The 15,001-nt window shown below is 42.1% G+C and overlaps 1 protein-coding gene across 1 annotated transcript in view; it reads right to left on the minus strand.

Moving 5' to 3' along the window:
• gpr179 (G protein-coupled receptor 179) overlaps positions 1 to 4,707 on the minus strand; it is a 32,225-nt gene extending 27,518 nt beyond the window's left edge. The window contains exons 1-3 of the mRNA XM_030734251.1: positions 3,999 to 4,707; positions 3,740 to 3,950; positions 2,779 to 2,887 (exon numbers count right to left, since the gene is read on the minus strand). Of these exons, the coding sequence (XP_030590111.1) occupies positions 2,779 to 2,887; positions 3,740 to 3,950; positions 3,999 to 4,656 (978 nt within the window). The 5' untranslated portion in view covers positions 4,657 to 4,707. The remainder of the gene's footprint in view (positions 1 to 2,778; positions 2,888 to 3,739; positions 3,951 to 3,998) is intronic.
• Between the last annotated feature and the right edge of the window lie 10,294 nt (positions 4,708 to 15,001).

Genomic DNA, 15,001 nt, shown 5'->3' on the forward strand with positions numbered 1-15,001 from the left:
GGATCAGGATGAGATGGATGAGACAGGACAAACCTGCATGTGAGATAACTGAACAATGTAACGAAACACAGCAGAAAGCAATGTGGCACAAATAAGCTAGAAAAAGCTGCATAATTTATTACGAGATTTGAGATGGCAACAGATGACGAGCCAATAACAGAGGAGATATGGGGCGAACGGGACAGAAGAAGTGGGTGACCCAGTACGAGCCAGTTAATGCGGGACGGGACAAAGGGTGCCATGTAGATTTGGGGATTTTTGAGAGTGCTCTTCTCTTGTGCTTCAGACCTGTGTCAGTATGGTGCATAAAAGGGAAGTATGTCAGCAGGCTGGATTATTGCAATAATCCAGCAGATCATCCCGCAGCCTGCCACCCTGAACAGCCATCTTTAAATAGATGGCTAAGATGAGCGGTAGAGGATTGGGTTTGTACAGACACATTGGCAGAAAAAAGAGAAACCGAAGGTGGAGCAGAGGGGTGTAGCAGACAGAACAGTGGACGTGTGAATGGGTGAAAGCATGAGCAAAGGATAAGAGGCCAAAATGAAGTAACGACACCACACAGGGCTTAAACCTTTTTGTGTTTAGAGTGTGCATGTACGATGTAACTAGAAACAATATAAACAGCTTCTCTGCTGTTTAGTACTCATATAAAGTGACAGTAGCCTGAGGTGTGGCATTCCTGCAGTGATAAAGTCGTAAACACAGTGTGTCCAGATAAAGGTCGTTCTTTACGTGGGAAGCACGGAGGTTGAATATCAGGGAAAATCAACACTTAACGGACATGTTTTCCATGTTAGCTTCGGGTCAGGGTTGAATGCACTTCCAGCCCTGACCAACAGAAACTGTAGTTAGAGAAATGATGTCACCAGAAGAACTTGAATATCTGCTACAGCAAGTGAGCAGCTGAGGAAAAGTAACTCAGCGGACAAACATGCCGACTGCAGAGTCAGAGCTTGCTCTCCATCACAGAAAACAGGGAAATGCTGAATAAAGCCAACATATATATTTTTTTTTAACAATACAACTTGAGAAAAATTATCTTGTGCTTATTACGGATGAAGCAACAAGATTTTCTAACCATTCTTTATCATTTTCAACAAGCCTCTGGGTAATTGTTGCTGAAATATGCAGAAATAGTTGTCAATGCCATCCCTGCCATAACAGAATCAAGGAACCAATCTGAGATGTAGGTGGTGATCAGCACCAGACCGTGTCAGGGCAGAGCTTTCATTCATTCAATATCTAAATGTTCCCTTTTGAACACCAAACTGTTTGTTTCACATTAAAGATGAAATTTCCTAAAAGAAATCAAGCAAGAGGTGCACACGTGATCAACCTTTTTATCTCAAAATTCAATCACATCAGGCAGTATAAAGAGCTCGCCAAATATATAACTGCCAAAGCTGACAGGCTGGATGTCTTTGTCTTGCGCTCAGAGAGGGCCTCCTAATGCCCTGTTACTGTTGTAAGTACTCTGCTGTGGGTACTGTACAGTATGTACCATGTAGCGCTGCCTAGTTCCCCCTTTCACAGTCCTTTCTCCTTACTCTGAATTATCTAGCAAATATTGCAGGCTTCATCCTCAAAGAGATAATTCAACACAGTATGCTTGATAATTAATGTTTAGGCTGAAAGGATGTTTAAACCAATCAATAAATGATCTCCAAGCTACTTACTACTACTCATCCCATGTGAGATTTCTTCTGTGGGAGAGACTGATTAACAATGAAATAGTGGCCATCCTACTATAGCAGGAGGCTTAAAATTGGAGTATGATCAATACAAATTTTCAAACCAACTAGAATGCCCTTAGGTTTTACAGTAAAGTGGGTAAAATTACCTGATTTCATAAGGACTGAATGACATTTGTATTAGAAGCAGCACAGAACCTAGAAAATCTGTGGCCGTAGAAGTCACCTACACTTTTAGATTCATCAAGAATAAGCACTCTTTTTTTTTTTTTTTACCTTTGATCAATAACATCTGGACCACAACAGGAATAAGAGACCCATGTGAACAGCTCTGTGGAGCTGTGCTTAAAACAGGTGCAGTAGTGCTTTGAGCAAACACCAAATGTTCACAATGATTTGAAAATGGTTGACAATGTTTAACATGGTCACCATACATGTTTACTGTGCTAGCATGCTAACAATTGCTAATCAGCCATAATGTATCGTAGGTTTGCAGGTACTGTGCTTTGAAAAGTATGTGCAATAATCAGTTATATTCAAAACAATTCAACTCACCTAGCCTCCCCTTACTGATGTCCCTGAACCTTATCTATGAACAAAACATTAAAAAAAGTAATGACCTCACCAAATCCATGATGTTTCATTCTGTGGGAAACATAAAGGTCTCTGCTCAGTTGTCTGGAAATCCATTTCACAGAGACAGATGCTAATGGTGCCAGATGAAATCTCGGGGACCATCAAAACCAAATCTCTAATATCTGCACCATTTTTCATGGCAATCCATACAATAAGAGAAATATGACCAACCCAACATTTCTGAATGCCTCTTGATGATGGCTACATTTTGGTGAAGCTGGCTGTGCATCTGCACCAAACACACCAAGTGCCGCGGCACCTTTTTTTTTAAAACCCAACTCTTATAGAAAACCACTTCAAAGATTGCAGTGAGGCAATGAACCAGCTGTTTGCAGCTTTTTTTATTATCAGTCATTGGTTCATGTAATTAAACAACAAAAACACAAAAACTCAACTTTTCGCCTCTAGCTCAGAGGCAGTTTATCTCCCTGGCCTTAACTGCATTTACCTCCATGGTGGTGCGGTTGCACTGGTGAGTGTCAGCAAACCAGCCTTCCCCTGTTACACACTGGTCCAAGTCAATGTCCTGAATATTGACATCCACACGGATCACCCCTCTGAAACAGAACACGCACAGACAGGATGGGAGTGGGTCACAGGTGTATGGCAAAATAAAGACACAAGAGGGGCTCCGAATGTCATCAGACTTATTAGAAAAATCAGTTTTCTTCATCAGAATGACCAGGCCCCATCATCATATCTGAAAGATCTCATAGGTCTATATTATTTCAATAGAGCACTTCACTCTCAGACTGCTGGCTTACTTGTGGTTCCTAGAGTTTCTAAAAGGAGAATGGGAGGGAGAGCCTTCAGCTTTCAGGCCCCTCTTCTGTGGAACCAGCTACCAGTTTGGGATCAGGAGACAGACACCCTCTCTAATTTTAAGACAAGGCTTTTAAGTTTCCTTTTTGATAAAGTTTGCAGTTAGGGCTGGATCAGGTGGCCCTGAGCCATCCCTTGATTATGCTATGGGCTGAGGCTGCTGGGGGACTTTCCATAATGGTCTCCTAAGGCATAGGAGTCAAGTTTAGTATTAAACAACTGAAAAAGTTGCAAGTCCTGCTTCCAATGAAGGTGCAAATTTCTCAATCCATAACACATAACCTTTAATAGCATTTTATGACTAGAAAATGTCACTGGCACAGCTGATTGGCAGCTTATGGCCCACACATACATGGGCTGACACCAGTTACTAGGAAACTGACATCACAAATATTTCCAAACCAAACATTTTTAATGGAACCAACCAAATATTTATAATTGCTGAGAGCATCATAAGTGTCACTTCTATTCCTGTGCTTGTATTTTTTTTTTACTGTTATTAGTTGCATCGTGTGTTTGCTTGTCTTTTGTTGTTTTTGTTTTTTTTGTGTGTGTGTGTGCGTGCGTGTGTGTGTGCAGGCCCTAACCTGAACTCTGGTGTCAGGTCAGGCTTGAGGCCATAGAAGGGGATGGAGAGAGTGAGCATCCAGCCAGGCACAAAGCGTTCATCCTTACAGTCCAGAAAGGGAGCACCAGCCCAGCGTACCCCACTGCGATTGGTCACATAGCTGTCACCCTGCCCCCACTTAGGCGTGTCCAAGGTGTTGAGGTCATTGAGGAGCACCCGTTTGGATAGGGCTGCAATTGGCTGACTGGACTCTGGGAATTTCAGTTTTCTGAACCAACTGTCGTCAGGGGCCGGGGCAGGTGGGTGCAGGCTCTCCCATGCCTTGGACAAGTCCTGGAGGATGATTGTCTGCACCCTGGCTGCTGGGTTGCGGGTGGCGTGGAGCACTAGTTGTGGTACCTGGGCAGCTGGGTCAGCATCAAATGTAAACAGGGCCCGCCGGATGATCACATCAGCCTCTAGAAGGGCACGGACCAGGGCATGGTACCACTCCATATCCTCTTGCACTGTGCTCTCATGGAGGTCACTGGCTTGGAAGATCATGTTAAGAAAATTGGCAGTGTTGGCGAGTGCATCCATAGCTGGCCGAAGGGGGGCGTAGAAGCTGATGGGCAGGGCTCCCATCTGCCCAGGAGAGCTATACGCCCGTGAACAGCGGCCCACTTCCAGAGTGGAGGGGTCTCCGGTGTACAGAAAGGTCTCCGCCAGTGACCAGTCATCCTCTACCTCTGTGGGAGCTTTTGAAGGTGCAAACCCAGAAGGCTCTGCAGCAGTGGAGGAAACGGAGGGGTTGGTGGAGTTTTCAGAAGTTCTTGTACTGTTTGTTAATGAGTCAGTGCTGTTGACCGTCTCTACTGCGCCGCCAGAAGGGAAATCTGGAGCCACCTGCGCTCTGAGGAGGGATGGCAGCAGCAGGAGAAGCCAAACAGGATTCATCCTGGATTCACTCAAGAAGAAAAACAAGAGAAGCTGAAGGGGGTCACACAGCGACAGCACTCTTTGACCCGTCTGTAATTCCTTTGAGGAGATAAAACGTCACATGTTGGCGGAGGTTTGGACTTTTCATCTTCACATTTGCGAGACTCTGCAGCAGTAGGTGTCCGGTAGGAATGCTGCCGCTCATTCTGTTGAGCTCTCATTCACAATCGGAGCGCACAGCTCCATCTGTGCGCTGCATGGAACCGTGCACGCATGAGCCCGCGTTAACACGAAGATGTAGTTGAACCTGCGAGTCTTCGGTGGCGGTACAACGAGGAAACTGAGGAGGGGCGCAGTCCCCGCATTTCCGCAGCCTGCAGGGTATCTCTAGCGTGCGGTGCTGCTCAGTCTCCGTTTTCCGTGTTTTACAGTCACCAGAGCAAAGAAAACGCAGTGTGCGCAAGAAGGAGGAGGAGGAGAGGGAAGACCTCAAAGTTGGGGGGTCTCTGCGTCAGGTGGGAGGAGAGAGGAGCGCAGCGTGTTGTAGGGATGGAGGGGAGAGCAGACTTCTCCGTTCTTCTTCTGTCTCCCGCTCTGCTATCTGTTGCTTCACAGAGCTTCCAGTCCTTCTGATGGAAGCTCGTGATGCTCATCCCACCCCTCTGTTCCTCCCTCCCTCCCGCGCTCCGTCCCTCTCTTCCTTTCATTCACCTCGTACTCTCCCCTCTGTTTTGACAGAGACTCTCACCAGTGCTTAAAGGTGATGAGAGTGGTACATCTGTTGTTTGTGTGTGTGTGTGTGTGTGTGTGTGTGTGTGTGTGTGTGTGTGTGTGTGTATGTGTGTGCGTGTGTTCGCAGAGCAGAGGATGATGCAGTCAGTCAGAGATGAGGGTTAAGCTCTGCTGCATTTGGACATCCATCAAAAATATCTCTGCTGGATGGATGGATGGTTGGATGGATGAATTAACCCCTCGTAGACGGAAGGAAGAAGAGCATTCTTTTCTCTCAACCTCGCTTTCTCACACACATACACTGCAGGTCACCGGATGTAAAGTGTTAAACTCCACAATTACACTTGAAAACAACAAAAGAAGATTTGAGTTGCATTTTTGTTTCTAAGTTTTTGCAGCATGAGGGAACTCCTTATGTGTGCGTTTGCGTGCATGAGTTCATTTGTATGTATGTGGTGTGTGTGTGTGTGTGTGTGTGTGTGTGTGTGGGGGGGGGGGGGGGGGGGGGGGGGGGGGGGGGTGGGGGGGGGGGGGGGGGGGGGGGGGGGGGGGGGGGGGGGGTTAATACCATGATGCTGGTGTAGCACCATGGTGTGAGAGATGTAATGAGAAGCGTGATGAGAAAAAAAAAAGGCAAGACAGACAGATGTATGATCGGAGAAGTAATGCAGGCAAGAACACTAGTTTTGGTGACCATGGCAACCGGTTTCTGAGAATTCCCCTCCTCAACTGTGACACACACACACACACACACACACACACACACACACACACACACACACACACCACTCCCACCATAGAACTTCACTGCAGAACAGTGAAGGTGGTGCAGTTGAGCCTGAGGAACACAATAAGTCAGCGTGTGTGTGTGTGTGTGTGTGTGTGTGTGTGTCCTTGTGTCTTCTCATGTAGCGATAAAGACAAACACACACACACACACACAAAAAAAAACAAGTGCAGTGATGAGATGAAGCTTTAACACTCCATAGGTCACATTCTGCTCCTTCATACCTACTATTTGTCTTATAATTATGTCATGCACATGCCAGTGCACAGCTAATAAGGAACTACAAGTGTTCCTGCAGTGGTAAAAGATTTTTCAGATTTGAACTTTTTCAAATATAATCTGTTTGAATGGGCTTAAAGCCACTTTAAAACAGTACATGGTGCACAGTGATGCTGTGAATCTCTGGTGAAGATGGGCCATACATTGCACTGCATATTTTGATGTTGTGATATTTTGGAAGAAATTGATCAAATACTGGGATTAACTCTTAGTCTTGCCAGCTCAGATTGTTTTTGTTCTCTGCTGAACATTGTGTGATTCAAATGGATATCTGAACACACTCCTACAATAACATAACAGCACAGATCCACCCTAGAATTTATGCTAATTTATGCCAGGTTCAGCCTACACAATATTTGTGTTAGATTAGCAAATTATAGAGTCAAAAACTTTTGCTGTGACTTAGCCTAGACGCCCGACAGACTATACATTGGACACCTACCTTTCATACCATACTGTCTTGAAAGAAGGCGAGATGGACAGATGTGTATCATGGAAAAGAAGATGTCGGGAATCGACTACTGGAATACAGGATCAGTGTGATGCAGGCTTTTTGATAACTCATTAAAAGGTTTCTGTGACAGCAGTGCTTCAAACATCAGACTTGCACTTGTACCCATAAATAAGGTAAGCTGGGGTAAACAATATACATGGACACGCACTTTATACAACACTTTTGCATTTACCCATTCACACAAGTGCAGTTTTCTTTTTCTGTCTAACATTCATACTCCGATGGTTGCATTGGAGAGCAACTTGGGGTCCAGTGCCTTGCCCAAGGATACTTTGGCATGCAGACTGGAATCCACCAACCTTCTGATAAGTAGATGACCTGCTGTACCTCCTGAGCCACAGTCACCCCTGTAACGAGAAACAATGTGACAAAACAAAGAAAAGACTGAATCAGATGAGAGCAAATGATAATGACAAGATGTAAAGGTGGGCAGCACGGTACCGTGGTGGTTAGCACTACTGCCTCACAGCAAGAAGCTCTGGGTTCGACTCCACCTTGGTTGGGGTCTTTCTGTGTGGAGTTTGCATGTTCTCCCTGTGTCTGTGTGCGATTTCTCCCGGTACTCTAGTTTCCTCCCAAAGACATGCAATAAGTGGAGTTAGGTTCTATAAGTGCCCACAGGTGTGAATGGTTGTCTCTCTGTGTTAGGCTGCCCCCCCCCCCCCCCCCCATCTTATTATGGAAGAGGTATAAGGAAAACAAAACCAACTAAACACAAGATGTGATATTTAGAATTCCCTATGTGCCTGTATGTTTTCAATACAAATAACAGCAGTAAGAAACATAGTTTTAAATAGCTCTATATAGCATTATTATCACTTCAGATCAATGTAGTGACCTTGAAGTAGAGGTCAAATGTGATGTGATATTTTAAATCTTTCTACATGTTGACAGTACACGCCACACTTGTAAGAATCATAGGTTCTAAGTTATAAGGCTTTTTGTCAGTTTTTGACCAATAAATCATTAAACTGACCTTGAAGATCTTGGTAGATGGAGCCAAATTTTAATGGATTGTTAACATGACCCCACTGTACACCCCTAATTTGTAGAGTCAAAACATTTCGAGCTATCTTGTTTACAGACAGAGTGACACGCACACAAATGCTACTAAAAACAACCTCCTTGACGGAGGTAATAAACCCAAAGGACACGTAATGACCCCCAGCAGGTGAATGATGTCAGTATGCCATCACTAAGCCGAATTCTACTGATACACTACAACTATGAGTTACACTAATTCATACAATTTGGTAATGAAAAACTTAAATACCAGCTTTGTCGATCAGTCATTGCAGTGCAAGCTCAATTTAATTATTCGGTTCACATTTTAGTACTTCTGCAACACTCGTGGTAACCAGGATGACTGCGGAGGACACTGAGCGGGTCGGCCTCCCCTGTCAGAGTTAGTTGCCCGTCCAGTTGATCTTGTCTGCTGCTGACCCTGACCCTGACCCCCGCGCTTCATCACATCAATACTCAGCTCTGCAGAGCAGGTTGTTAGTTTGATTACTCCACATAAACATCAAATATGAGCAAACACTGCCTTCATCTCTGTGGCTTACATGTACACACACACACACACACACACACACACACACACACACACACACACACACACACACACACACACACACACACACACACTTTAAGGATTAATGGCCCTTCATCCACTCTCCCATCATTATCTCCACTCAGCAGCAGCAGCATCATCTATCACTACAGAATGACCTGCAGCGCCATCTGCCTGTCTTACAGCATTAATACAATACTGCTCGTCCGTACACTAACACACACTTCAGAATGGGAGTCTACTAATTTCATGCACTTTGCTCAGTGTTTTAAAGCGGAGCTGCTGCTCCAGGCCCTCCACCCAGCAGGGCCTCTTGAACAGGCACAGAAATATCACTTGTTTCCGGTGTTCATAGCGCACTTTACTAAGACAAAGACTGTTGAAAAGCTTGTATACATATTTTTACATATTTGCTTTTGTGGTAGCACGTCATAATACTACACTGACTTTAAAGCATAAATTTCTGCAAATGTTCGGTCCTTAAAACTGCTCACCGGTTGCTCGTTGCTCCTCATGATACTTAAAAAGTAGAGTAGAATGGGCGGAGTAGAGGCTGGCACTTTAAAAAAGAGTACCTTCAGAGTATCTTAAAAGAAAGGAAAGTTTTTTTTTCGTTTTTTTTTTACTGTAGCTAATTTTAATATAATAGGTAGATCATTTGGAGTATTTTAAAAGAAAGGAGACACAAATTCAATTGTTTTTAATATTTTAACATATATAATAAATAAATTCCCAGTGTTTTAGAGGAAATGGTCAAAGGTTTTTACTTCTTACACTGTAATCACACAGTATTATTAGGCACCTAGGTTGGACTATAGATTACGCTAACTTCCCTTTATTATATTGTAATTACACATTATTTTGGTGTGCAGGCTGTGGTAGGCTTGAATTATTGAATCTACAAATAGAGATAGCTTAAAATGGGCTGGCTTTGGTTTGCCTTCATGTTCTTAATAAACTCTTATATGAGAGGTAACAAAAACAAACCGAATTGGTTTCATCAGCGTAAGATCACATGTCCTTTAATGCTTGACAGAATAGTTTTTGAGTTTGAAAGGGAGAACAGCACTCATCCTTACTATATAACAGAAAAGCACAATTCAACAGTGGACACTCCAGTCTGTGTCCCAAAATAATGTGCAATTACTATTTAAGAAAGCTAGCTTAGGCTGCTCTCTGACACAGCCTGTGCACCTATAATACTGTGTAATTATTGTGTCAGCTGAAAAAATGTTTACCCTGAAGTACTGAGGTAAACTTACTTATAGTATACGTTATTTCCATCCTGCCTACATTTTAGGTATTATTAAGAACTGGTAAGTGTTTTCAGGTACAGGAAATTACATCAGAAATTCATACTCTGAGTGATGAAGATTAAAAATGGTTTTAATTGAAATATTTTAGTAAACTACTGGATAGATCAGCAAAATCTTGTACATGTAGTCAACACAACTGACTTTTCCTCTACTGGTGCCAAGGTCAAAGCATAGACTGTATATAAAAGATGGATATCAACACCATGACATGACATCACCCATTAGTCAGTGAAATCATGTTGCAAATCCTCAGTTGGAGCTCTTTAGGAACTGCAGCGTTTTATAACCAGATTTGATGAGAAAGGGGCATTTCTGAATGATTTATCCTACATGAGACCAGAAGGCACAAATAGAAAATTGTGCCTTTAAACTCATTAGGAAAGTGTTTACTGAGGTCAAAGAGCACTAGAGCCAAAGGATACTAGAAGCTAACGCAACAATAGCATAGCCTAATTTTGTAATGTTATGGCAAACAGTGTTTCAATGTGTGGCACATGAAAAGGAAATGCTAAACACTTGAGCTCTACAGTGAGGGGCTGATTTATGATTTGTCCCCTTAGGGTGAAGGGTCAATGCAGAGCAATACAAAGTTGTTCAGAGTGCTCAAAGTTCCAGATACCTGGAAAATTAATGTCGAGAGATTTGGAAGCTGTTCTGGTGGTGTGAAGTGGCCTAACGCTTACCAGTTTTTCTTTTAATCTGTCACCCATATGGGCAGGAAAGCACACACCTTTGGTAGATTTGTTTGGTGAGTGAAAGCTGCTGTTTGTCATTATCGTAAATTTTCTGAATTATTGTATCGTATCTGTGCAGTGTTTTAATATTAGATAAGCCCTCTACAGCCCTGTCTTCTAGAAATTACAATTCATGTATTATTTATAATACCATTATTGTTTCCAGAGAAATGCTGTGGCAACAACATAATCACTGCCCGGGTCGCTTTCACAATGTTTTTTTTTTTTAATTAGTATTTATTTTGGATGGGTAGCAGACGTACAAAATGCACGACTGTTAAACAAGGAACAGCAGGGTTCATATCTGTCAGCGGCAGTACAGACAACAACATCAACTAGATTAAGGTTCGGGAAAGATCGCAGTTTTGTTTAAATGAGCGTCTAAGGCCACAACAGTGTCTGCAGCAAACCTGACTGTGATATACAAAGATAAAGTAACCATAGAGGTAATACATTAAGCATTAATCTGGGTGTAATTACATTCCCTTCCATTTAAGATACATATTAGTTGTAATATCAGTTGTCCTGTAATCTGTTATTCTAACTGAACGTGTGGCTTTTTATTCCATTAGCTCACTGGCACCTTAAATAACATGCCTGTGCACCCCCCTGTCTGCTGTTTGAACACTGATGTTCGGGGCTGGAATTGAACACTCAGCTTAGAAAGGAAAATGTGTGGGTTCACCCTGTTTGCTGTTCCACTCTTTGTGGATGGCAGCTTAATTTGAAGGGAACTCTAATAAATTTAGGAATCTCTGTGTGAATGGCTACCAAATCTGAGGTCATTCAGGGGACTTGGTCTCATTGGGGTCTTTTTCCTTGTACCGGGCAATTGCAGCAAATGGACGGGGCCTGTTACTACATTTACTAAGCATCGCCATCAATAGCGCTTATGCTGTGATGTCATCTGTGACCAATGATGCAACAGAGATGTCAGAAAATGAACACTGTTAGAATTAGAATGCAAACAACTGCAGTGTGTGCCTATGTTTTTTTTTTATGTTTTTTTACATAACAATGTGACCCTAGAGTGTCTACAAATTCACAAAATATAAAAAGATTGATCACTATTGAACAATAGACGCTCTGGTTGCATAAGTAACCCTCCTAAGACACTGTAAAATGAGGGGACGTGGCACTCAGTGAATCCTAAACAGAAATTTATCGGAGAGTTGTGAAACGCTAGTTGGGTGGGTTGTCCCTCCTCTGCACCCAAAGAGCCAATCAACAGTCCAAAAGGGAAATATACTACCCAATCATGCTGTTGTATTGATACATGTGCACTGTAGAAGTGTAACCTGCTATGTAAACTGTATTTTGAGGCAAAGTCATCAAATGTTGAAAGAGATTTTTGATTGATGAATTCTGTATATGTGTTTTTTTTTTTTTTGGTTATTTGATTGTTTTATGTTTTATGAAAATAAATTTATGGCTTGCTATCTCTATTTTTAGATAAGTACTTCAAAATAACTACATGAATTCAGTCCAAGAAAGCTGCCAATCATTATCCTCAAAGTTAAAGTCTGTAGCCAGTGTTCAGGCTGCCATCGCTACAAGTCACCACGTTTCCCTGACATTCAGTGGTTCCTGGTCACCACATTTCTGCTAGCTTCCTTCAGTGTGTGCGCCCCCCCCCCTGTCTCTGTTCTGGTTCAAACATGTATGGTTGAACTCCTGCGTTTTATTAACAGCTAATTTGTTTTTTTTACTGTTTCACAGGTATCAGTGGCACATGCAGGAAAGGCAAAGCCCTGTTTCACAATTGAGAATTGGGGTCCTGCTTAATGTTCACTTTTCTGATAAAAAACAAAAAAAAAAGGTGGTTAATATGTCTCAGTATGTCTCTTCCTCTCAAATTATGCTTTTTAAAAAATTTTTTTTGTAAATGTCTTTTATTTTAGCTTTTATTTTCTTGCACTTCCCTTCCTCCCCTCTCCTCTCCTGCTCTTCTCTCTGTAATTCCCACTTAAACTTCACTGAGCCAAATGAGCAGCAGGGTATATTTGGACAGTCGCCCTGTGCATGCTGCTGGCTGTTAGGCCTGCTGACCAAATTCAGCCGTTATCAACCAGCTGAGGAGCTGCCGTGTGCTGCAGCAGCCCACAGTCACCCTGTTAAACTTGCTAATCGTATACAGCAGGCACACACCCTTGAGCTGCATTGAAAGGCAATATTTCATTGTACGGGTGTCATTCTGTTTGGGACAGTGGATTGGGCTTCCTTTCAGCATTTGTTTGAACCAGATGAAGATTAAATCTCCATTAACCTGGCGACAAACTGAGAAACTTTATCAGTAACACATTTTTGTGATACTCAGTTATGTGAAGTTTATTTCAGACTTCATACAGTGTCTGAATCTATGGGACGAAGCCAAGAATAAGACACACAACCTTACGTAAAGAGTGACACTCTGTCAGAGGATTCAGTAAACTTGTTCATAAGTGGATCTTCATCATCAGATATCTGGGAACGTGCCATGTGGAACTGCTTCTGCTTCCAGCATCTCATTAGATAGGAGCTATAAAACAGGTACTGGTGACAAGACCCCAGTGAGGATAAGAACAAAGTTTTAATTTTATTGTTTCTTTTTTTGAATACTTTCATTGATCTCTCTGCTAGTTCACTGAGAGCAAACTCGAAAGCTTCTTTGTGTTTTGTTAGCTTGATGAGCCCCAAGTGAACAAGGTTTACAGTCATAAGTATTTGGACAATGACACTTGCTACTGTGTTATTACTGTACACCACCACATTGGAATTTGAAGTGCAGATATTCAGTTTTAATTTAAGGGCATTTTTAAAGTGTGAACTGTTATACACAGTCTCCCATTTTCAGAAACTCAAAGGCAATTGCACAAAATCATATAATCTTAAATATGACTGGATGAGAATCTTTTACAGTCCATCTAGAACCTATGGACATCCCCCAAATGCTACGTTACTTCTGTTGAAGTGCTCTGCTTTTCTGCAGCCACCTTCACTTGCTCCGTGTTTGTGTGTCTGCCTTCAGTTTTGTCTCTCGGGCTGGGATCAGGTGACTGACTTGGCCATTGAATAATATACCTGGTCTTTCAAGTGTGCACTTCAATCGCATCTTGTCTGTTTTATTTAAAATCTACTATGGTGGAGGCAAAAACTACAAAGACTGTATCATTATTCAAATACTCCTTCAAATACTAAATATACTGTCTGTTGTTCCAGTGAGAAAAGCACACGAGGAAACTGATGACATTAATAAGGGTTCATTTACAGCAGGTACTGCAGTGGAAGGCAATATTTGATGTTCTGAGTTACACCATGGGCCAGGGTTCATCTGTTGGTTATGTATGTTTTATGTCTTCCCTTTTTAGCATTCGTAATTTTTGAATTTTCAGCAGGTTGATTTTGAGAAGTTTTACACTAATGATTACTCTTATGATTAAGTTAATGTTATAAGAGATGATTGTTATACATGGATCTTTCCTTGCGGCTTTCCTGCATGTGTTCTTTTTATTCGTTGGTTTGTGTATTTGTGGGTACTGCATGGATTCAGGTTAAAGGCATAGTCCAGTAGTAGTAAAGTATTACATGCAGTAGTACTAGACTTTAATTGATTTGGGATTGCCTCCAAAAGACTAATTAAATAAATGATCAAAATTGTTGCAGGAGAGGTCAGGATATTCTGAGTTTTAGTTCCCGTGGCAGGACTTTCCTTTCAAGGAAAACGACAACAATCAACATCTAAAAAGATCCTGTGTTTACATTCTCCTGACACGGACCTCTTGTGATGACTGCTATCTGTCAGGGGCAAAGACAGACGCTGTATGATCATATCCCACAGAGAGATGGTTATGGTGGAAGGATGGATTGAAAGTCTGACGTGAAAGACGACTTTGTTTCCCGCATTCTGACAGCAAACGTTTCTTATGCTACTTGGTTTTCTATATAAGTCCAACACATGCTCTGTTGTTGCTCTATTTTTGGCCTCAACCAACTGCTGAGATAAATATGTGCCTCTTTAACTGCTGAGCGACTCACCCGCAAGTCTCTAATTTTGTCTCATGCTGATTGCTGATATGCAGTTGTGCATAGCATTTTTTTTTTGTTTTTCCTCACAGCTGCCTGCTGAGATCAACAAAGATACTACGTGAACAGTGCAGCAAACCAGTAAGGCTGTACCAGACAGCTTAGCTGTTTACAACTTAATTCAGGATCTTTTGTTAAACCCAGCCAAGCCATTACTATGCTAAATTCAGCCACAGTGAGAAAACAGTGTTTCAACATATTGTTTGTATTAGTTATTAATCTGCATATTTCAAAATATAAATTATATAATGATATAGTATTATATGTAAAGCTGCCCAACATAAATGATTCAAGTCATCTGCAGGTGCAACATGAAATGATACACACATGGATGAATCAGTAATTATGATCCAATATTATGATCCT

Source organism: Archocentrus centrarchus, chromosome 1 (assembly GCF_007364275.1).
Source record: "Archocentrus centrarchus isolate MPI-CPG fArcCen1 chromosome 1, fArcCen1, whole genome shotgun sequence".
NCBI lineage: Eukaryota > Metazoa > Chordata > Actinopteri > Cichliformes > Cichlidae > Archocentrus > Archocentrus centrarchus.